Source organism: Tachysurus fulvidraco, chromosome 6 (assembly GCF_022655615.1).
Source record: "Tachysurus fulvidraco isolate hzauxx_2018 chromosome 6, HZAU_PFXX_2.0, whole genome shotgun sequence".
Lineage (NCBI taxonomy): Eukaryota > Metazoa > Chordata > Actinopteri > Siluriformes > Bagridae > Tachysurus > Tachysurus fulvidraco.
The window spans coordinates 10,848,199-10,870,385 of record NC_062523.1 but is presented as its reverse complement, the minus strand read 5'-3'; the positions used below and the strand labels follow the sequence as shown (position 1 = coordinate 10,870,385).

Genomic DNA, 22,187 nt, shown 5'->3' with positions numbered 1-22,187 from the left:
TGATTCACAATGTGCTGATATTGGAAACAAATCAACTTTTGGGTGGTAAAGGCCCTCGGCTTTCTATCCTTTTTTTCCTTTTAACAACGCAGTCCATCGTGTTTTAAGCTTTAGTTACCTGCCATTTAAGTGTCCATTTGATTTCTTTAAACTGAAGTACTGCTTCACATTTAATGTAAGTTTTATGTGGGTTCGGCCTTCTTTTGTTCTCTCTTACTCTCTTCCATTCGTTTTCTTTCTCTTTTTCTTCTCTCTGGCCTCTCTTCCATCTCTCTCTCTCTCTCTCTCTCTCTCTCTCTCTCTCTCTCTCTCTCTCTCTCATTCTCATTCTCATTCTCTGGCCTAGTTAAAAGTGGGTGCTGTAACAGTAGCTGAGGTGGTGAATGGTCTGTGCGTGGGAATGAGCACACCAGTATTGTTCTCCAGCAGGAGCTGAGACTGTGTTTTGTAAAGGATTTTGTACTGAGCGATGAAACTAATCTAACTAGTCCCAGGATGATGCTGTCTCTTAGTGAGTGCACACACATGTGTATGGGTGTGTGTGAGAGAGAGGGCAGTGCTGTCGTCCCACCTATGACGACTGTTGAAAAGCGCTGCACTGGTTTTATTACTATTATTACTCTTTTGTTCCTCTCAGGACTTCTATCACAGATGCTCTCTGTGGTGTAACACACGGTGACGTCTTGGCAGTCTGCTTCCTGTTTATTGAATTCAACCTGGTTTGCTCCTCTGACATGAGGATTCAGCTCACATGGCTGCTCGGCGAGAGTCTCTTCAGCGTCCAGGTGGTGGGATCGGTACCTGTCCTCTGTCCCTCTGCTGCAGATGTCACAGAGTGGGCTTTATGAGCTCCAGCTGTGCCGGCCACCTGGCCCCACTTCACCACACAACACCTTCGTAACTCTCCCGAGTGCTGACCTAGATACCGGGCCCTGGGGAGCAGATAACAGCATCGTGTCGCAAACAAACAACCCCAATCTGTCAGGTGCTGGGCACTGCAGAGAAATGAGGGATTTTTACCTCCTGCCGAAAGAGAGAGAGGGTTTTGTGCTAGATGTGTCTGGGAAGAGTTTTAGACATTCTAGCCATTTTAAGTATCCGTCACATTATTGCATTTGGACCCTCGGTATGGCTAATTCTTGTTTTTCGCCCTCATTGGATTAGTCTAGAAATGTCACTTTTTTTTTTTCTTTTTCCTTTTTTAATTTCTATTGTTACCTTCTGTGAGGATTAACAATGTTACTTGCCACTAAAGTCCATAATCAAGCACTTAGTTCCAACCAAGGCAAAGACTTTCTTCTGGTAGCAATTGGACTTGAAAGCCCCACAAACAATACAGCTTGACAAATTTAAAGTGAAAACCAGAAAAACCCCCAACATGTCTGTGTTCCAAACTGCATAGATTTTTCAGTTTATCTCTCTGAAGGATCCCTGTATAGGGAACTTCCCTTTTTTCAGGAAGAAACTGCACATAGAACCAATTTGACAAATGAAGTAAGGAACAAAACAGAGCAGGGTGTGCTTCTGGGGACTAATAATCAACGACAGAAAGGCAGATTCTGCTTTATTCCTCCTGTTTTTATTATTGAGAAACCACAAATGTCCTCAGTCCTGAAGAGTCTTTCCTACAATGACGATCGATAATGATTGCTAAGACCTTCACCATATCATAACATTAACCTTACAGGGCAGTGGCGGCTCAAGTGGTTAAGGTTCTGGATTGCTTATAACCGGAATTTTGGTTCAAGCCCCAAAACTGTTTAAATGGTTTTCTATGTTTAAATGTAGCAGCGCATTGGTAGAAGCTGCTGTTGTTCATTGGAATATCGGGGGTTCAAGCCCCAGCACTGCCACTCTTGGGCTCTTGAGCAAAGCCCTTAACCCTCTCTGCTTCAGGGTCACTGTATCATGGCTGATCCTGCGCTCTGATCACATCATCCAATGCTGGGATATGTGAAAAGAGAATTTTGCTATGCTGTAGTGTATATGTGGTGTTAATAATAAAGGCTTCTATATTATGAATAATGAACAGATGAGTAGTTGAGTCATGAAAGTGTCACTGGTCTTTTCTGCTGCTTAATCAAAATAGTTCATCTGAGAACTTTTTGTCAGGGCTTCGAGAGTGCTGATTCATCACTGCTGTTTCAGTGCAAAAGATGAAGAAAATGCTGCACAAACTACCTGACACACTCAGACACTGACGCGTGATGCTGTGTCCTGTTTCGAAGCAAGCCTGGCGTGTCATGGACCATAGACTTTGCTGATCAGGAACTCGGTCAAGAACATGGCACCCTTATTCTCCATCATGGAGAGTCCATGTTGTGTTCCAACCTAATGAGATGAGCTTATCCCGCTCCTACTCTGAGAAATAAGGGCTCATTAGTCTCCTTGCTGATTTAACCTCCTACCATGAGGGTCTGGTGGTGGCCAGCTTTGTTGTTCAAGGCACTGAGGTGAGCAGGCGAGCCTGTTCTCAGTCATCAGCCTGCAGCAGAGCCTACTTCCTCAGAGAAACAGACCGAGCATTGTTTTTCTAGCACAGTGGCAAGTAGTCAAAACCAGCTCAGCGGCTGATCTGCGACTCACACACACACACACACACACACACACACACACACACACACACACACACACACACACACACACACACACACACACACACAGAACCAGTATGGCTGTGCATGCATAAAGAAGCAGCATTTACAGTCCCATTTTTATTACTTTTACTCTGCTCCTGGTAAACAAAAGTAGCCTTAGTATATTTGTGGCTGTGTTTTTCTGTGTGCTTGTGCCTGGTGTTTTTATTTATTTATTTATTTATAATTTTTTTGTGTGTGTCTTTGCACATTTGCACATTCCTATGTAGTAATGATGTTTGCTAATGGCCTGAAGCTTCCTGATCCTGGAGATGGAGAAAAGTGCTGTGTGTCTGCATTCTATGTTTCTTCCTGCTTCACACACACACACACACACACACACACACACACACACACACACACACACACACACACACACACAGCCCTACTCAAACACACACAGCCCCAAAGCTATTTATGTTTTTCCCTAATTCCAATTTTTATAGTTCACCGCAGAGCAGAACACGTCTATCATGGCTTGCTGGTAAACATCCATCTGGAGTCTTTCAGGGATTTGGGTTTTTATTGTGCAGGCCTGGTTCTGATGTGCCTCATCTGTGTGTGGCATACCACTCTGTGCCGTTAGAAAAGTATGTGTGTGTGTGTGTGTGTGTGTGTGTGTGGGGGGGGGGTGTATAGATGGAACAAGAAGATCTCTGCAATGTTGAATATTTAAAAATCTGCAACATAGAGAGAGCAGAGTGCCCAAGGCAGAGCAGGAGTCTACAGGGGATACATTCACAAGGCATCTTTTAAATAAATCTAATATCCTCCCAACTTTCCTGTCGGATGTTCACACCGAGTGCAGCGGCAGTCATTTTTCCCTCATGCCCTTTTCCACTGTCTAATAGCTCCATATTTCCAGCCCAGTCCACCATTCGAGCTGCCCTTTTTTTCTTTTTTTTTTTTTTTTTGCTGCACATGATTATAAGAGCTAGAAAACCTAGTAGCTCCCACAGAGTCACATGTGAGCCATCGCAATGGGACATTAATCACTGTTATGCTGGCGACCAAATTGAACCAAATCGTCATCCAGCGAATCTGTATCGTAATGTGACTTTTTGTGCACTGACTAAAGACCAGAAGCAAAACCATGTTCTTTTACATACAGCTAGGTTCTACACTGGCCCTGTGTTTACATGCGGCATATTTCTGTAGAATGTTTTCAGGTATTCCTCAGACAGGTGTGTGTAGACAGGACAACCGTTTCCGAGAGAAGAATTTGTATGTACCGTATTTGATATTAAGAAGTGTAAGAATTTATGTAGAATTATGTCACCATGCAGCCTCCAGGAACAGGTTTTTACTCTGTTGTGTTTAGTTCTGCTTCATTCTTTTGCATTCATGCTATTTTATTTTGCTTATGCTTATTCTGTCACCTGTATGTTGCGCTTATTTATTCAAGTGCAGAATGTTGAACGCTTTATGCACTTCACGAGGGACAGGGCTACCAGGCTCTGATCCTGGATGACCAAAAACTTCTGCCGACATCACGGTGGACACGTCCTACATCTTGCACACGTGTTACATGTGTTGGATGTCACGTGCCATCGACAGCGCAACCTAAAATACACTGAATACAAGCTAGAGTATACAGCGCCTAGGGTGTAGTACTTCTTTAAGGTCTTACCTTGTTTAACCTTGTTTAACTGTCTGCTTGCCTCTTTCTTAGAATCATGTCACATTTCTTTTAACTTTCCATTCCCAGCGCTCCGTATGTACTACTTTTATATCTCGTAATTATTTCATCAAGGTCTCTGAGGGATAGTTTTTTAATTCTAGCTAGAAAATGCCAGGGTTACACAGTCAGGAATTATTTTCTTAAATAAAGGCCTCTGTTAATAAAACATGTCACAGCATAGACAATAACCAGGGATGATGATGATGATTATTATTATTGTTATTATTATTATTATTTTTGTTATTACTACTACTACTACTACTACTACTTTTAATAGAAAAGTTGTGAGTTCCAATTCTAGGATCACTTACAGTAGCTGCCACTGTTGGGCCCCTGAGCAAGGCCCTTATTCCTCAATTATCAGGTGTAAAAAAATTAAAAAATGAAATAAATTGTAAGTCGCCCTGGAAAAGGGTGTCTACCAAATGCCTTAAATTATTATTATTATTATTATTATTATTATTATTATTATTATTGTTACTAAAAAAAAACCCATCTGATCTCAGTGACCCACCTCCATCATCCTCAGGCTTTGATCAGTGCCCCTGTGGGTTTGTTATTGGAATCGTCGAAGCCTATCGATCTATGAGATTTTCAAATCTGCAACCAAGCTTTTGAATAATTTTTTAACAAGTTATTCCTGGTAAAGCAGGATTTTGTGGTGTCTGCCCGTAATGGAAACTGCAAACATTCTTCTCCATCATACTCAACCCACACAAATTCTTTCTTTCACTTTTCTAGATTTTTCCAAAAGCACTCATCATTATCTGCTATGTTTTTATCGTATGCTCAAGTCAAGTCAAGAAGCTTTTATTGTCATTTCAACCATATATAGCTGTTGCAGTACACAGCGAAATGAGACAACTTTTCTCCAGGATCACGGTGCTGCATAAAAACAAAGACAGGGCTAAGGATTTGTAAGTAGTCTTAGCCACATAAAGTGCAACTGTGCAACCTGGTGCAAACAGTGCAGGACAAGACAAACAAGACAGATAAGACGGTGCAGGACAAAGGACAATGTAGACAAAAATTTACAAGACAATACAAAAAGTAAAAAAAATACAATACACAAAAGACAATGAACAGAGACCGCGCCGACCGACCAGTGTAAATACTGAACGTGAATACTGATTGTTCAAACAATAAGCTATATTAACAATATATAACAATATATAAACAATAATAACAATATGCTAAACGATGACTCCAGCTGTAAATGATGACTCCAAATAAATGAGCTTTGAGTTCTAGAAAAAGTCGTCACTTGCAATCAAGGTTTAGACTAAATCTTATGGCGTGCAGTTTTGTGTACAGGATCGGGAGGAAACATGATCCGGAGATCATGAAGGAGGGAGATACTTAGTTGTTTTGGTATTAATGGATATTTGAGAATGTGTGGGGAATAAAAACATTGTACTTGTACTGCCTCTACTGGATGTGTAAAAATATTACATATGTCTTTTTTTGTTTGTTTCCTTAAAGTTAAATAGCAGAATATTTCTTATTTCCTCAATAAGCCTGTCATTTTGGCTGAACTACTAATCCCTCCCACCATACTTGAGCTCTACTCTGCGATCTCATGAAGTATGATTTATGGACTCATTTATTGAATCGCTGCCCTCTTTTTTTTTTCTTTCCCTTTCCTTTCCTTTTTTTTTTTTTTACTCAATATGGTCAAGGTATTTCTGCGTACAGTCTTCCAGAGCCGAGCGAGGAAGCTCAAGACACAAAGCAGGACACGGAGCAGGTGTCGTCTAAAGTCCCGATGGAGTCACTTAACCTCAGGCAGAGGGAAGATGAAGCGCACACGGGAAAATCAAATCTTATTATCACCTCCGTTCTTTAAACAAGTGACAACACGTGTGGGCTGAAGAGGAGGCGGGATGGGAAAATGAAGAGGAGGAAGAGGAGGAGGAGGCAGTGAGGCTTGGTGATGAATTAGAACAATATCAGAGAAACTGCGCTGTACTCAACTCCGACTTCTTGAGTTTCTATGCTGCTTGATTTCCTGCTGAGATTGCCTCACTGCTTGATTGCCGCAGGCCAGTTTGTTTCAGATGCTACTTAACACGCAACCCAGTGCCAGCTCTCTCTCTCTGACTCTGTCTCTCTCTCGCTCTGGGCATCAACGCTTCCAGGGATCATCTTTGGCTTCCGTCTGCAGCACCGTGGAAAGTTTTCCATCTCTCATAATCATCTCCACCACCAGTGTTTACTCCTGGGGAGATAAATGTAGCCATGATGGAGCATTTGGAACAGTCTCTCAGACAGCCGAACACATTATTCCCCTCATGTTGTCCCGCCTCAGAGACGTTACGGTTTAGACGGCAAGCGAGGCATGACCTCTGAGTGGCTCTCTTCTTCCTGTAGCCAGTCTGGCTGCTTTAATTTACACAGCCAGCCGGCGTTTTGATGATGCACCGATGTAATCAAATGGGAATATGAGAACGCGATGAGTAGACGGCTAATTGTTCTATAACGGGGTAAAAGCTCATCGTAGGACGCGGGACGGTATAAATAGAAGCCGAGGAGCAGAGAGAGAAAAGAGTAACAGCGCCCCCATCAGGAGGGAATCTTTTGTATTCATATTCGCTGTGTTAAGGATGAGTCAGTCCAGTTTTATATTTTTATTGGGGTTGTATAGTATACTTGATCGAATAAAATAAATCTGCTACAAATAAATCCTTGACAGTCTGCTCTCTTGTTACTGTTACTGTGTTTGTGAAATCTTATTTGTCTGTCTGTCTATCTATCTATCTATCTATCTATCTATCTATCTATCTATCTATCTATCTACCTATCTATCTACCTATCTGTCTTATCTATCTATCTCTATCTGTCTGTTTGTCTATCTATCTATCTGTCTATCTGTACGAGGTGGATATTTAGTTTTTTGTTGAAATTGGGGTCAGAGCACAGCAGAAAATCAGCTATGATGTGCCCCTGGATCAGAGAGGGTTAAAGGTTTCCCTCACGTACCTGACAGTGGGCAGTACCAGGGCTTGACCCTCTCAATCCTCTGATCAGTAACCCACAGCCCTAATCACTGAGCCTCAGGTTAGATCAGTTGACTGTCATTCAGTGGGACTTTGTACATTTTTCCTACAACGTGATGCAGCCAAGTGCACAAGGAAAAACAAGTATTTTACTCCAAAACATTTTTTTTTAATTTGCTTGACTGATTGCTCCCAACTATTTGAGAAAATAACAGAGATGTTGTTGATCGTTTGTTTCATTTATTTTAGAATAGAAATTAATTCGTAATGGAATTATCTCGTTTAACTATGCAGCAATAATTACTCTTATAATTAATATTTCCTCATTATTATATTATTATTAGGGTTTTGTTTGTTTATTTGTGTGTGTTGTACATTTTCCCCATTTAAACCCCATAGGGTTTAGAAATGTTTGCTTTATATTGTGAGACAGTATCAGGGTAGTGTAGAGCAGAGCCCTGCGCGGGACTGTTTTTATAAACCCGCACCCGCCCGCTCCCGCTGAATTTCTGACCAGGACCGCCCGCACCAGCAAGCTGCGTGTTTCACTCCCGCCCGCACCCGCAATGTTTGTGTCCACTCCCACCCACTCCCGTGGATTTTTTCTTGAGAGCTTGTGAAAATTTTGATTGTATACAAATGATCAGACTAATTATTAGTTAAGGCTAATGTCCAGACTAACAGAATTAAACATGATTGCATTTCAATAAGATAAATTAATACTAATGCTAATACCAATCTTGTCATGTGTTGACTCCATTCTTATTATTAGGCTACACGCCAAATCCCACCGGGTCCTGCGGATCTCCCGCTAAATTTTCTGACCCCCCACTCCCACCAGGGGCAAAGGTGAAACCGCCCGCTCCCGGGAGATTTCTGTTGGCTCCCGAGGGTCCCGCAGGATCCCAATCCCAATGCAGCCCTCTAGTGTAGAGCTGTAGATATTAAAAAAAAAAAATGAATGCTTATATTCATTTAGGATTTATTCTTATTTAGTCTCATGTGTTCTGTTGTGATGTTGCACTCCTAACTACTCAAGTGGAACAGATGACTCTGAATTTTACAAAATAAGTAGAGACAGAAACTTTGTCAGCTGGATCTTTATTGGTGATGAAGTTTATTACATTCTGTCGTAAAATCCTAAGTCCAGATCGTCACTGTGATGACCACAATTTGCAATAGAACTTCATAATGTTTTTTTTTCTCCTCTTTAAAGAATTGACTAATATGTCTTCTCATTTATTGCACTTTTACTTCATTGTTTCATCTTTAATCACTGTAGTAGAGAAACCGCATTGTTTAGGTCAAATATTTGACGTGTATCTCTAATATAAAAACTTGTATTCCTGAAGCTTGTGCTGTGTATTAAAGCTTTACCATATGGCTTCAACATACGTACGTCTCGTAGCAGCTTTACAGAACATAAGTTTATGATACAAAGATTAATATTATACAAAAGTTCAAGATTAATATTAGACTCGTATTTAAATGTGTTTGTATTTATCCCCAAAGAACACCTCTGAGGTGACTGAGGCGACTGTGACAAGGAAAAACTCCTGTAGATGGATGAGGAAGAAACCTTGAGAGGAACCAGAATCAAAGGGGAACCACATCCTCATTTGGGTGACACCGGAGGGTGTGATTATAAATTGTTATAAACACCGGAGAGTGCTATGAATTGGCATCTCCTCAGCTGTATTTCTTTGGTTCATCACATTTTCTTGGCTTGTGTGTGACACATTAACAAGCCAGTTAACAAAGAAAGACAGAAGCAACATGTAAAGGGAATTTGTACAAATAGCTTTTTCTGTTTTTTTTTGTTTGTTTGTTTTTTTAAATAATGAAGTTTTTGGAATAAATTTGCAACTTTTAATTTTGTGCAACATTCCCCTATCAAAAGAACCTCAGGCCATTTTTAAGCCCCTTAAGTGGATATGGATAACAGTAATAGATATTTTGCCTTGTGCATCATTGTTTAAATGTATAAATTGTTATCTTGGTATCCATAACGAAGTTTGGCTGTAGATTTGGTTTTTACTTTGGGTATGAATGGTGAAAAAAAGAGTTAATCATAAAAAAAAGTCTATTTTTGTTATATGTACAGTATATCTGCCATGTCATAACATAATTTCCATCTGCCTATGTAGCCTTTTATCTTCCTACCATCCGTACATTTATCTGTCTAACTTTTATGTACGATCCGCTCGAGTAAAATAAGCTATACAGGGCATAATAACTGTGACCGATTAACAACTGAACACTTTTTTGTTGTTTGTGAGCATATCCTATAGTCAGCTGTGTAAAATGGTGGAAAACGTTTGAAACTAATTAAATGGACTGCAAATGTAGAGAGTCGATTTAAGAAAGTTCACTCTGGATGCATCGATTCTGTCGAAGTTTGATTTCACCTTAGAGCCTTCAGATACCAGACAAAAAACTGCTGCTAAATGTCTTATTTTTTGGGGCCGTAGTGGCTCAAGAGGTTAAGACTCTGGGTTGTTGGTTAGAAGGTTGGGGTTCAAGCTCCAGCTCTGCCAAGCTGCAACTATTGGACAATTGAGCAAGGCATTTACCCCTCCTTGCTCCAGGGGTTCCCCTGAGATCTGACCCCAACCTCCTCAGTTGGTATTTGTGAAGAAAAGAATTCCACTGTGCTGTAATGTATATGTGGTTATGATAAAAGCTTCTACGCACCAGTTTTATTCATTCATTCATTCATCGACATCCACAGCATCCTTAATTACATAAAACAAGACTTTATCCTAGTCAGTGCTTCTGTGTCTTCTGCCCTGCATTGTCTTTTGTCTTGCACTGTTTGCAAATGTTTGCTCTTTATCTGGAATTGTGGAGTTGTACTTAGTCCCTAGTTCTTTGTAATTCGAGTAGCTCTGCATTTTTATTAAGCACCATGCTTCTGGTGGAGTGTCGTTTTATTTTTCACTGTGTGCCTCAGCAGCTATTTTCAGATGAAATGACAGTAAAAGCTTCTCGGCTTGACAGCATCAGAGCAATATATATAATTGTTCTGGTCACCTGTCAACAGGAGACGGCGTGACACCACGTTTAGTATGAACAACCTTGTGGTTGTTGATGATAATGAAAACTTTGAGCTAGAGGTCTTTTCGGGTCTAAACAGATGTACCCGACCCGAATCACTTTTTTTTTTTTCGAATCCGACGTGCATAATAATTTTTTTTTTTAAGAAAGACCTGACCCGAGACAAACCCGAAAAAATTCGACCCGAGTCCGACCCGACCCGTTGGCAATTTTTTTAAACCCAACTGGACCGAATGTTGCATAACTACACTAAAGTAACCGCTACAGCGTGGATTCAAAATTGATTGACAGGTCTGTTTCAACGAAAATTAGCTTACCACCAGCCACACGATTTTGGCAAACAGAGGAGAGGTTGGAAAAAGACTCGAGTCGATGCACACACGAGATACAGTAGTTCGGGTCTTCTCGGGTCCGTTCGGTAAAAACACATTCATTTTAAATTACCCGAGACCCGATGCCACTATTATTAGACCCGACCCGTGTCCGAGGTACACGTGAAACTTTTAGACCCGGGTCGGACCTCGGGTTTTCGGATCTAAGTGGACCCGTGAAGACCTCTACTTTTGAGGTACTGCTGTATCGGTCAGTTTTATGGTTGGGTCTTCATCAGCAATCATGTGAAGACTTCAGAAAGAAGGAATTAGTGTTGGGTATGTGGTGAACTGGGAAATACGCTGACCTGTTAGTTTCTAGGAAGCTCTTTGTGGCTTAATTCAACTCAACTACAACCTGTTGTAGGAAGGACCTTATTTACATTTACATTATTTACTGTACTGTGTCACCCAAATGAGGATGAGGTTCCCTTCTGCATCTGGTTCCTCTCAAGGTTTCTTCCTCATATCACCTCAGGGAGTTTTTTCTTGCCACCGTTGCCTATATTGTAACTTAATATTAAACTTTAAAATTATTTATTTATTTATTTTATTCCGTTTCTGCTTTGAGACCGTGTGAATTGAATATAGCACAAGATTGTTTTTGGCTAACTCATTATGGCTAAGTAGCAGTTTATCCATCTCTGATCAGCGATACAAACATCTCTTAAACGTCAGAGCTACCTGTGATCTGCTCTCACCTCCTAATGGCAGGAATCACATGCACAGACAAGAGTTATACAGCTGAGAGGAGATTTTAGTATTTTTATTCTAGGATTTATTCACTAGGATTTAGAGCACCAATAATGTTAGAAGATAAATCGCTTTTACGTACGTTTCACTTGATCAGGGGAGAAATATCGATGGGTGTGAAATTGCTAGTTCTGATTACTGCAACTAAAACTACTCTACTGCCCTGGAACGGAGTGTAAATCCGAGCAGTGAATCAGGCTAGCCTGCCAACATCCAAGTCTGCTAGTGTAAATTTGAAGAGCGTGTTAGTTTAGGCTGCATGGTAGGAATGTCTTATAGAGCTTTTATTAACCGCACATTATTCTTCGCTTTCTGTTCTTTTCCCCAAACACTGCTTCCTTTTTGGGGTTTTGGCTTCAGACTGTGTTTCATTTTCATTCTGACTCTGTGGCTTTGGAGCGAGGCCTGTTTTTACTGTCAAGTCTGACTGTTAAAGTTGATTTAAAGCCTGCTTTTCATTGAGAAAGTGGGCACGCTGGGTTAGAGACACGGCCTAATAGGGATGTGACGTATCATTTTACAGGCCACACTAATGCTAGCTGGATTGTAATTTAATGGCCTGACTGTTTAACACTTTTCATTATAGATCTCACAAAAGACTCTCACGATTTTGTACAACCTTCATCTTCATTCGTTTGGTTGCCTTTTCTGCTACAAATCAGTGTTAGGATGAATTATCACCAGCAGTCTATATATATATATATATATATATATATATATATATATATATATATATATATATATATATATATATATATATATATATATAGAATATGTGTGTGTGTGTATATATATATATATCTGCAGTGTCATTACATAACTTCCTTCTGCTTTCTGTCTACCTACTTGTCCTTCCATCGTTCCATTTATCCATCCAGTTCTCTATATAGCCTTTCTGTATGATCCGAGTGATTAAAACAAATGACACATGGCATAATAACTGTGAGTGATTTAAACGTATACGAATCATTTATGCAACAATTTTAATATGACACTGTAGTGCATGTGAGGGAATAACTGGAAACTTTGTTGTTGTTGTCTATGTGCATTTGTCACATATAGTCGGCTCTTCTCTGTCCAACTGTAAAACGGTAAACTGAGGTAAACTGTGAATGTTTTAACTGTGAAGCTGGACCTGCATGATGACACATCACTCTTCTGCCACGTGATTGGCTATTTGGACAGTTTCATGAACAATCATAACAATCATCAAATGATTATTAAAATAAAATGGTCAGTGATTATATACAGATTCTGCCGTGTACACGTGTGGTATATGAGGTTTAACATGAAGTGCCAGATATTTCTCCCTGTTTGGCAGGTCGGTGTTGTTTATTTCCAACCCTGCTGTGTGATAAAATTGCAGCCCTAAAATCATGTACTAAATCAAAACAGTGATGACATTTCATTTTCCCTAATAAAATGATTAGTATATTTATTTCCCACAGCGCATGCTTCCCGTGAGCCGCAATTTTAGCAACGATTAATGTAATCGAACAGAAATGTAAAACTAAATACTGTGGCATTTGTTGTTAAATTAAATAATAATAATACATTGCTTGTATCAGTTCCTCCAGGATTTATTTCCTCCAGGTTTTGTGATTGTGTTTGTTTTAACGGAAAACGATTTACATTTTCTAAATTGCAAGCACAGGATTCTTAAACTCCTACAGCGAAGACACATGGAATTGTTTAGAGCTCATACGTACTGTATGTGTGATGCACCCGAATCAGGAAGGCTTTGGCTGAATGTTGTATTGTGATGACGTCACATGGCAGATTTGATCTCGCGCTCAGTCGAGTATCAGAGAGATTGCTTCGTTTTGGGATCATTTCAGCGAGCGTAAATATGCTACATAGTGAAGTTTTTTTTTTTAATATACCATCAGTATAGCAGATTGTAGTGGATCTGCAGGTTCTTTTAAAATGCTCATCTTAGACTTCAGATTTAAAAATCTAAATCAATATCATTCTCTGTCTGCAACAGGTCAGCTGATCCAGCAGAAGTCCAGTCCCGACAGCTGAATCGAACTGAAGTGTGTAAGTCCTGCTCATCACTTCATTTTTTTCCCCCCTCTTCTCTTCACTATTTACCTTACATAAGACGTGTGATGTCATCACAGTACACATTCAGCCAGAGCACTCTTCCGTTCACTCGCACCAAACAAAGCTATCCTAGAAAATCACTTGTGTCTTCTGTGGGTGGAGTTTAATTGAAGAATCCTGTGCTACCAATTTCACAAATTCAAAAACAAAATAGCTGCATCAGAAATTTGAAATATGGCAGCAAAATAAAAGAATCTCCTGGAGGGACTATAGAGCCATGTGGATGAAAAAGCAGATCACAGGAGTAATAAAAATACAGCAAGCTGTTGCCAACATATTAGCTGCAGAATCACTAAATACGTCTGTGATATTTCTACATATACAGAATTGGCTCAAAGGTTGAGCCAGGTTGAAGATCAGGGGTTCAAGCCCTAGCACTGCCAAGCTGCCACTGTTGGGCCCTTGAGCCAAGACCCTTAACCATTTCTGCTTCCTAACAAGATCAGATTCGGGCGATTTTAGGATTAAGAATTTCACTTCGCTGTCACGTCTATGTGACAAATAACCCCAAATAACACATCCACGGCACCATCACCAAAGAAAAGGAAAGGAAAAAAACCTAGTGTTCTTCAAAGAGACATATTTTATTTGTCAAAACCAAATCCATGACTTTTTCCTGTTCTGTTCATTTTTCCAATTTTTTTTCCAATATATTTTAATCTTATTCACATATTGCTACAGAATGACTGGACAGTGCTAACATGAACACTCGAGTTTGCTGACTTGCTTTCAAAACTTTGTCCGAAAGGTAAAAGGTGTGTAAATCAGGGCCGTGAAGAAGCACAATGACGAGGACGTGCACAAACGATTCGATCAAATCCTAATCATGCAGCATGCTTGTCTGTTCGCTGACCATCTGAAGTTCTAATGCTATTGGGATTAGATCACAACTCCTTTGAAGCTCCTTAATTTCGCTTTGTTTCAGTTCCTAACTCACATGTACCAGGAATTCAGCGCTTCTGATAAGAGTGTGTGTTGGGAGAGAGAGGGAAAAATATGAGAGGCTGAAGATCAGTTTGGAACCAAATTTGTACTGAGAAATGTCACCCAAATGAGGATGAGGTTCTCTTATGAGTCTGGTTTCTTCCTCTCAAGGTTTCTTCCTCTTCCATCTCAGGGAGTTTTTCCTTGTCACAGTCACCGGTCACCTCAGACTTGTTCATTGGGGAAAAATAAAAACTAAATATAACTACAATATCAATCTTGAATTTTGTATTATATAAATCTTTGTGTATATAATATTATCTGTACTAAGTTTCTTATTTTTTTGTATGTCTGCTAGGAGACAATGTCCATTGATAAAAGCGCTATAGAAATACATTTGAATTTAAATTTAGATGACTCCTGGTCCTGAATATGCTACGAGCTCACACTCCCACTGTACTGAGTAATATCTGGGTAGACAATCTGAGAGCGCTGATAGTCTGCATGAAGAAAGTAAACAGAAATACAGGGGGAAAAACAAAATCATGTATTGATTAGAAGGTAGAGAGAGAGAGAGAGAGAGAGAGAGAGAGAGAGAGAGAGAGAGAGTTTTGTTGGTCAGTAAAGTTTGAAAGAGTTTAGAAAAAAACACTGCATTATAATATGAGTGAATGAGAGAGGCATGGCAGCAATCCTGTTGAACTTTTCAAGCCATGCGTGCATGTGTGTGTGCAAGTGTACGTGTGTGTGCTTGTGCATGTGTTTGTCTTTGAGTCGGGCAGCTACAGCATGACTAGTTTATCAGCACCTTGAGTCAGAACCAGACTATACAACAATGTACACAACAATATTAATTTTAATCCTGTTATTTTTTTTTCTGCATTTGAAAGCCGTAATAAACATTAATATTAAATGTAATGTAATCTAAAAAATTTCTAAGTAACTTATTTCAGGTGATTCTGCAGTACCGTTTTGTGCCTTTAGGAGGTGTTGCAGGTTTAATCTTCAAACAGGTGACACTGAGCTTGGTGCTGGAACAGTTCAGCTGCAGAGATAATGTGAGTGGGGTGCTTTCGTGTTGCTGAGGTGATGCTAAGGGGCAGAAATGTGTACAGTTTCCTTTAACAGAACATTTATAAATCAGTGTCACTGCTGTTCCTAACCGATCGCTTCTTTATGTGTCTGGCGTTCTTTATGCATGCCTCTTGTGTGCCATTTCCTTCAGTCCTTCTTTGTATGCCTTCCTTCCTTCCTTTCTTCCTTCTCCTCTTTCTCCCTTCCTGCTTCTTTGCCTGTCTGATATGTTTCTCTCGTGTCTTCCTGTTATCCTTCTTGTGCTCCTTCCTTCCTTCCTTCCTTCCTTCCTTCCTTCCTTATTTTAATCCTACTTGTGTGCCTTCCTTCCCACCTTCTTCCTACTTTCCTTCCACCCTTGCATTCTTCCTTTCAAACCTAAGTAGTCAACTTCAGTAGAGGCTACATTATATTCAGTATACAATATTATTGTTATTTTTTAAAGTGTTTTTTTCTGTCTGTGTATGTGTCTTATTTTGGTAAAGAAACCTTTAGGTTTAGAAACAATTTTTATCTATTAGTCCCATCCTCATCCTCCATCATTTTTTTTTTTTTGAAGCATGGCTTGACCAAAAGATGGCGCCATAGCTGTGTTGTGTCCTTCACATTGTACCACTGTTACTGCAACAAAGTCCCACAGTAAACTTACTGGGCATTTGAGATTATTTTGAAAATGTATTATTCATTACTTTTATTGCTACATTTTTAGACTTCTTTTTGTCTGTCTTTAGGGAAAAACAGTGTCATACTGCATAGAATATTTTATAAACTGTGAAACATCATGTTAAAATCCATGGACACGGAATTAAGAGTGGTGGAGTTACATTATAGTGTGAAGTGAATCATCTCGTGCTAGAAAAAAAGGCTCACTGTGCTCCTTTACACACACATGTGTTCTGATTTCTTTATTTGATGTTCAGATAAATTTTATACTGAAAGAAAAAAAATCTATTTTAAAGATTAATAAAGTTATACAGAGTTAATGTAATTAATGTAAAAAATGTCTTTTGGGAAGTGTTGTGGCAGTTGGGAAGTGTTGTGGCAGTTGGGAAGTGTTGTGGCAGTTGGGAAGTGTTGTGGCAGTTGGTAAGTGATGTGTGTTGGAAGTGTTGTGGCAGTTGGGAAGTGTTGTGGCAGTTGGGAAGTGTTGTGGCATTTGGGAGGTGTTGTGGCTTTTGGGAGGTGTTGTGTGTTGGAAGTGCTGTGTGTTGGAAGTGTTGTGTGTCGGCAAGTTCTGTGGTTGTTGGTGAGTGTTGTGCATTGGGAAGTTCTGTGGCAGTTGGTAAGTGATGTGGCAGTTGGTAAATGATGTGGCAGTTGGTAAATGATGTGGCAGTTGGTACTGTAAGTGATGTGGCAGTTGGTACTGTAAGTGATGTGGCAGTTGGTAAGTGATGTGGCAGTTGGTACTGTAAGTGATGTGGCAGTTGGTACTGTAAGTGATGCGGCAGTTGGTACTGTAAGTGATGCGGCAGTTGGTACTGTAAGTGATGCGGCAATTGGTAAGTGATGTGGCAGTTGGTACTGTAAGTGATGTGGCAGTTGGTACTGTAAGTGATGCGGCAGTTAGTACTGTAAGTGATGTGGCAGTTGGTACTGTAAGTGATGCGGCAGTTGGTACTGTAAGTGATGCGGCAGTTGGTACTGTAAGTGATGTGGCAGTTGGTACTGTAAGTGATGCGGCAGTTGGTACTGTAAGTGATGCGGCAGTTGGTACTGTAAGTGATGCGGCAGTTGGTACTGTAAGTGATGCGGCAGTTGGTAAGTGATGTGGCAGTTAGTACTGTAAGTGATGCGGCAGTTGGTAAGTGATGTGGCAGTTGGTACTGTAAGTGATGTGGCAGTTGGTACTATAAGTGATGCGGCAGTTGGTAAGTGATGTGGCAGTTGGTACTGTAAGTGATGCGGCAGTTGGTGCTATAAGTGATGCGGCAGTTGGTAAGTGATGTGGCAGTTGGTAAGTGTTGTGGCAGTTGGTACTGTAAGTGATGCGGCAGTTGGTAAGTGATGTGGCAGTTGGTACTGTAAGTGATGTGGCAGTTGGTACTGTAAGTGATGCGGCAGTTGGTAAGTGATGTGGCAGTTGGTACTGTAAGTGATGCGGCAGTTGGTACTGTAAGTGATGCGGCAGTTGGTACTATAAGTGATGCGGCAGTTGGTAAGTGATGTGGCAGTTGGTAAGTGATGTGGCAGTTGTTAAGTGATGTGGCCGTTGGTACTGTAAGTGATGTGGCAGTTGGTAAGTGATGTGGCAGTTGGTACTGTAAGTGATGTGGCAGTTGGTACTGTAAGTGATGTGGCAGTTGGTAAGTGATGTGAACATGTCTTGGAAATGCTGGGTGTTGGAAGTGCTGTGTGTTGGGTGGTTCTGTGGCTGTTGAGAAGTGTTGTGTGTTGGGAAGTGTTGTGGCTGTTTGTTCATGATATTGAGGATATAGTTATTTTTCTGAAGAGTTTAGTGTGGTTTGAAGCTCAGAAATAAACCTTTATCACAGGATGTACAGTACACTGATGTTGGGCTTCATTGTTGGAATTTGTGCAGCTTCTGTTTGCTTTAGGAGAAGCGAGACACTTTCTGCTTCTAGCACTGAGATGGCATAGTGCTGGTTAATGATGTTTCTCTGGCTCTATGAGGAAAACGCTTGCTGCCTGTCTGTGCTGCTGCAGGCTAAAGCTGAAGTCAGTGGAGCTTAGAGGACATCAGAAAGTCTCTCTATAGCTCTCTGCCTACCAGCTAGCACTAAATGGCATACATCAGAACATGCGTTCGCACACAGGTTGTGGTCTGTCTCTCCTACACAAGTCTCTCTCTTTTTGCAAAAGTTTCAGAAAATTAACAAGAAGGATTATATAAGCACATTTTTTTAAATAATAATAATAATAATAATAATAATAATTATTATTATTATTATTATTATTATTATTATTATTATTATATATTTTTTTGGTTGTGATAAAAGCTCTGGAAAGAATAACAGCACTGTGCATCTTTACTTAGTGTTACAAGAAATGTAAAATTGGAAATTTCCACATTAATAATGTATCTTAGACCCCAAGCAAAACATTTCAAGCTCATTTGAATGGATGAATTTAGTGTTGAAGCCCTGGAGCACCAGCCCCAAAACTGCCCTCGAGCACCTGTAGTGGCTACAGGGGGGTTCCTGTGTGTGCAGTTTCACATTTTAGATGCTTCATTCATCCATTTCTCTTCCTTCCTACATTCCTTCCTTTGTCTATTTTTGTATTTTTTTTCTTTGCTCCATCCATCCATCCTTCTTTGCCTTCCTATCTTTCTTTCTTTCTCTCTTTCTTGCTCTCCCTCTTTCTTGCACTCCTTTCTTCCTTCCTTCTTCCCTTTTTCTCTCCCTTCCTGTCTCCCTTTGTCTTTTTTCCTCTGCTTTTTAGATTTTTGTTCTTCTGTATATCCCTTTCTTCCTGCCATAGTCCCCCCTCCCTCTTCCTTCCTTCCTTCCTTCCTTTCTGTATTTCTTAATTTTTCCCCCTCCTATCCATCTCTCTTCTTTCATTCCTTATTACTTGTCTTCAGTTATATTGTTTTTCTCCCTCTGTTATGCCCTTCATTCCATCCTATATTCATTCTTTCTTTTGTCTTTTTATCTTTTTGTCTTTCTTACCTGTCTGTCTTCCTTCCTTCCTCCCTCCCTTCCTTCCTTCCTTCCTTCCTTCCTTCCTTCCTTCCTTCCTTCCTTCCCTTTTTGACATCTGTGAAAATGAAACCCTCCTTTTCTCCTTTTTTCCCCCTCCTATTTTATCAGTGTGCAACCTCATATATTGACAAGAAGAGCAATAAAAAACAATTCTGAAATTTTAAATTCCTTTTGCGGTCACATTACTTTTGGTCTTGTGGTCATGTGAGATTCTTTTGTTAGAGCCACAAGGTTACTTTTTGCATTAAAACATTGTGTGCCATATTTTTATACTCTCATTCCCATGTATACTCTTGAAGGGTGCCAATAATTATAACAACAACCTTAATGAGAGTCTGTCTGAGCAGCTCTGTTTATTTTACCCCATTCTTTCTCCTTCTCTTCTTCCTGAGTGTGGAAGATGGGAGGGGAGGAGCAGCAGACCACGTGCATGTGTGTATGCTTGTGCGCGCTCACGCGTGCATGTGCGCGAATGTGTGCATGTGCGCCAGTTTCCATGCCTTTGCTAGACCAGCACTAGGAGAGGGACGACTCACACCTCCACACCTCGAGCGTGTGTGTCAGGAAGAGTACAGGACAGAGCAGTAGAGGCAGCTGCTTTTAGTGGCTGACAGTGTAGCATGGCGCTTCTGCTGGACTGCCCGCCCTGCGTGGGTGCCTACTACTGCCTCATGAGGACCAGGTTCAAGAGGAGGCGAAAGAAACGCTCTGAGCGCAAAGGTCAGCCTACTTGCACTTTCACATTACAGAGCCAGGGATTGAGGCAGAGAGTAACGTTTAGCCCTTTGTTTCTAAACTCTAGCTCTTTTGCTTGTAGATGTGAGGGCTTGGTTGTTTTAGTAATTGGTGTATAGATTGCATGTTTATGTGTTGTACATTGCTGTGCTATGCTGCAAAGTCCCGCAGCTCTGATTTAGGTGACTCCTGTACTGTATCTCTGAGGTAAAATCCCTTACAGTCCTTTCTAGTCCGTACACTGTATATGACAGGGTGCTATATATATATATATATATATATATATATATATATATATGTGTGTGTGTGTGTGTGTGTGTGTGTGTGTGTGTGTGTGTGTGTGTGTGTGTGTGTGTGTGTGTGTGTGTGTGTGTGTGTGTGTGTGTGCTTGTGCAAATAAAATAAAAATAAAAAACATTTTTTTCTCATGTGTTAAGGTTTTTGATTCAACAAACTGACAAATTAAGAATGTCAGCTGTAGTGCATGACTGTGAGGGGAATTTTGAAACTCTGAGTTTCAAAGCCGGTATATGATTCACCATGTATTTTATAAAATGTGCATTGCTTCTATAGCTATAGCATGACTCAGAGTGTCTTCAGGTCCACAGAAAGTAATTTGTATACATTCTATAGATTTTCATTCAACTACAATATTCTGGCCATGGTCACGGTGATCCATCGAACACTGACATGAGGCATTTTTGAACAACCAAAACACATCTTTAAGTTGGGTTTCAGATTTCTTACAGCGTCTATTTTCGATCCCTTTTTGTTGTATTATTTTTAAAAACAGTATTTTTTTTCAGTATAGTTTGTAACTATGCAATGCAATCATTGAAGAAATGTTTTTGAAGTACGAAATTGAAGGACGTGGTGTTGGCTCCAGACTTCCGATCCTAATTTATTTAGCTACCTAGCTCCGCTCTGAGTTTTACTCTGATTACCAAACCATTTACGAGAAGTTTTTTTTATGATTTAAGATGTAATTATTATTAAAAAGCCAACACGAACCTATAAGCCAGGTATGCTGCTACGCCAGAATCCACACAGACACATCGATCAAAATTGTTGGGAGTTATAGCCCAAAAATAGCCGAATTATCAACAGCAAACACGCAAAACAAATCAAAATGTATGACTAGGCATTGCACAATAAAACTAATCTATTGTGAAATAATTCAATTATATTTATTTAAAATCTATTTATTTTTATAGCACTTATCTGGGATGAACTGGCAGGATGTATTTAAGTATTAAATTTAAAATGAGGAGAGCTTCAGACCCTCCAGAGTGAGCTTGTTGACTGATGAGACTGTTTAGCAGATGAGAGAGTAGATCATTAGTACATCATTGCCTCCTTGGGGTTTGAAGAACTTAATCAGGGTTTGGGTATAATCAGTGTTCTGCTGTGGAGGATTGTTTTATTCAGCTCTATTTTGTGTCTTAAATCTTTTCTAAATGTTCGTCCTTCTGGAGAGCCGTACAGTCAACAGTTGTTTGTCTCCTCTGTTTACCTCAGGGAGTTTTAGTAAACATGATCTTCTGGTCTCTGCCACAGGGTCTTAATGCCCTCCAGATATGTTTTTTTTCATGAAGTAGTGTTTGAAAGTAAAGGTCTTTTCACACGACACAATCACTGACTGTGTTCTCCGAGAGTTCTGTGTGATACAAGATGTAATTTTATGTTCCAGAGAAGAGGTCAAATGTCGGAGCTTTTACATTACCGGACCATTTACAATTTGTATTCTATGAAGTTTCCATTTTCTTAATGTCTTTAGTAGAAAGTCTTGAATCAGAATGCAAGATGTGGTGAAAGGGAAATTTTTAAGGAATAAAACACTACCGGATGAAATGTTATAGGAAAATAATCATCCAGGGTCAGTGTGATTTAGGCTGACATGTAGCTGACTCACTGTTCCACTCTGAAATGAATTCATTTCCAATAACAGCACATTCTGAAACGCTTTATTTTTTCTACACCAATACCAACAATAACACAACAATAATAACTGTTAAATTACAATACTAGTTTCTGTCATTGAACTTCTTTGTCCCTCTTTGTTGAAGTTAGTAAAACAAATGGACAAAAAAAGAATAAATTCTTTTCATAAAACCTATACAAAATGTTCTTCGGGTCGATCAGGATAAGGGCGTCTGCAAAATGCCAGAAATGTAAATGTAATTATA

General features: G+C 40.0%; 1 protein-coding gene across 7 annotated transcripts in view; it reads left to right on the top strand.

Moving 5' to 3' along the window:
- The window catches only part of adarb1b (adenosine deaminase RNA specific B1b), a 154,872-nt gene that overhangs the window by 87,268 nt on the left and 45,417 nt on the right, over window positions 1-22,187 (top strand). For 4 of the 7 annotated variants that reach the window (XM_027164203.2, XM_027164197.2, XM_027164202.2 and 1 more), the window contains one exon: window positions 13,482-13,534. The exons of 1 other annotated variant lie outside the window; for it this stretch is intronic. Coding sequence is in view for 1 of the 6 variants with exons in the window: in XM_027164196.2 (XP_027019997.1) it covers window positions 19,887-19,986 (100 nt within the window). In the remaining 5 variants the exon portion in view is untranslated. Of the gene's footprint in view, window positions 1-13,481; window positions 13,535-19,760; window positions 19,987-22,187 lie in introns of those variants that run through there. 2 more of the 7 variants (XM_047814844.1, XM_027164196.2) reach the window with 2 other exon arrangements.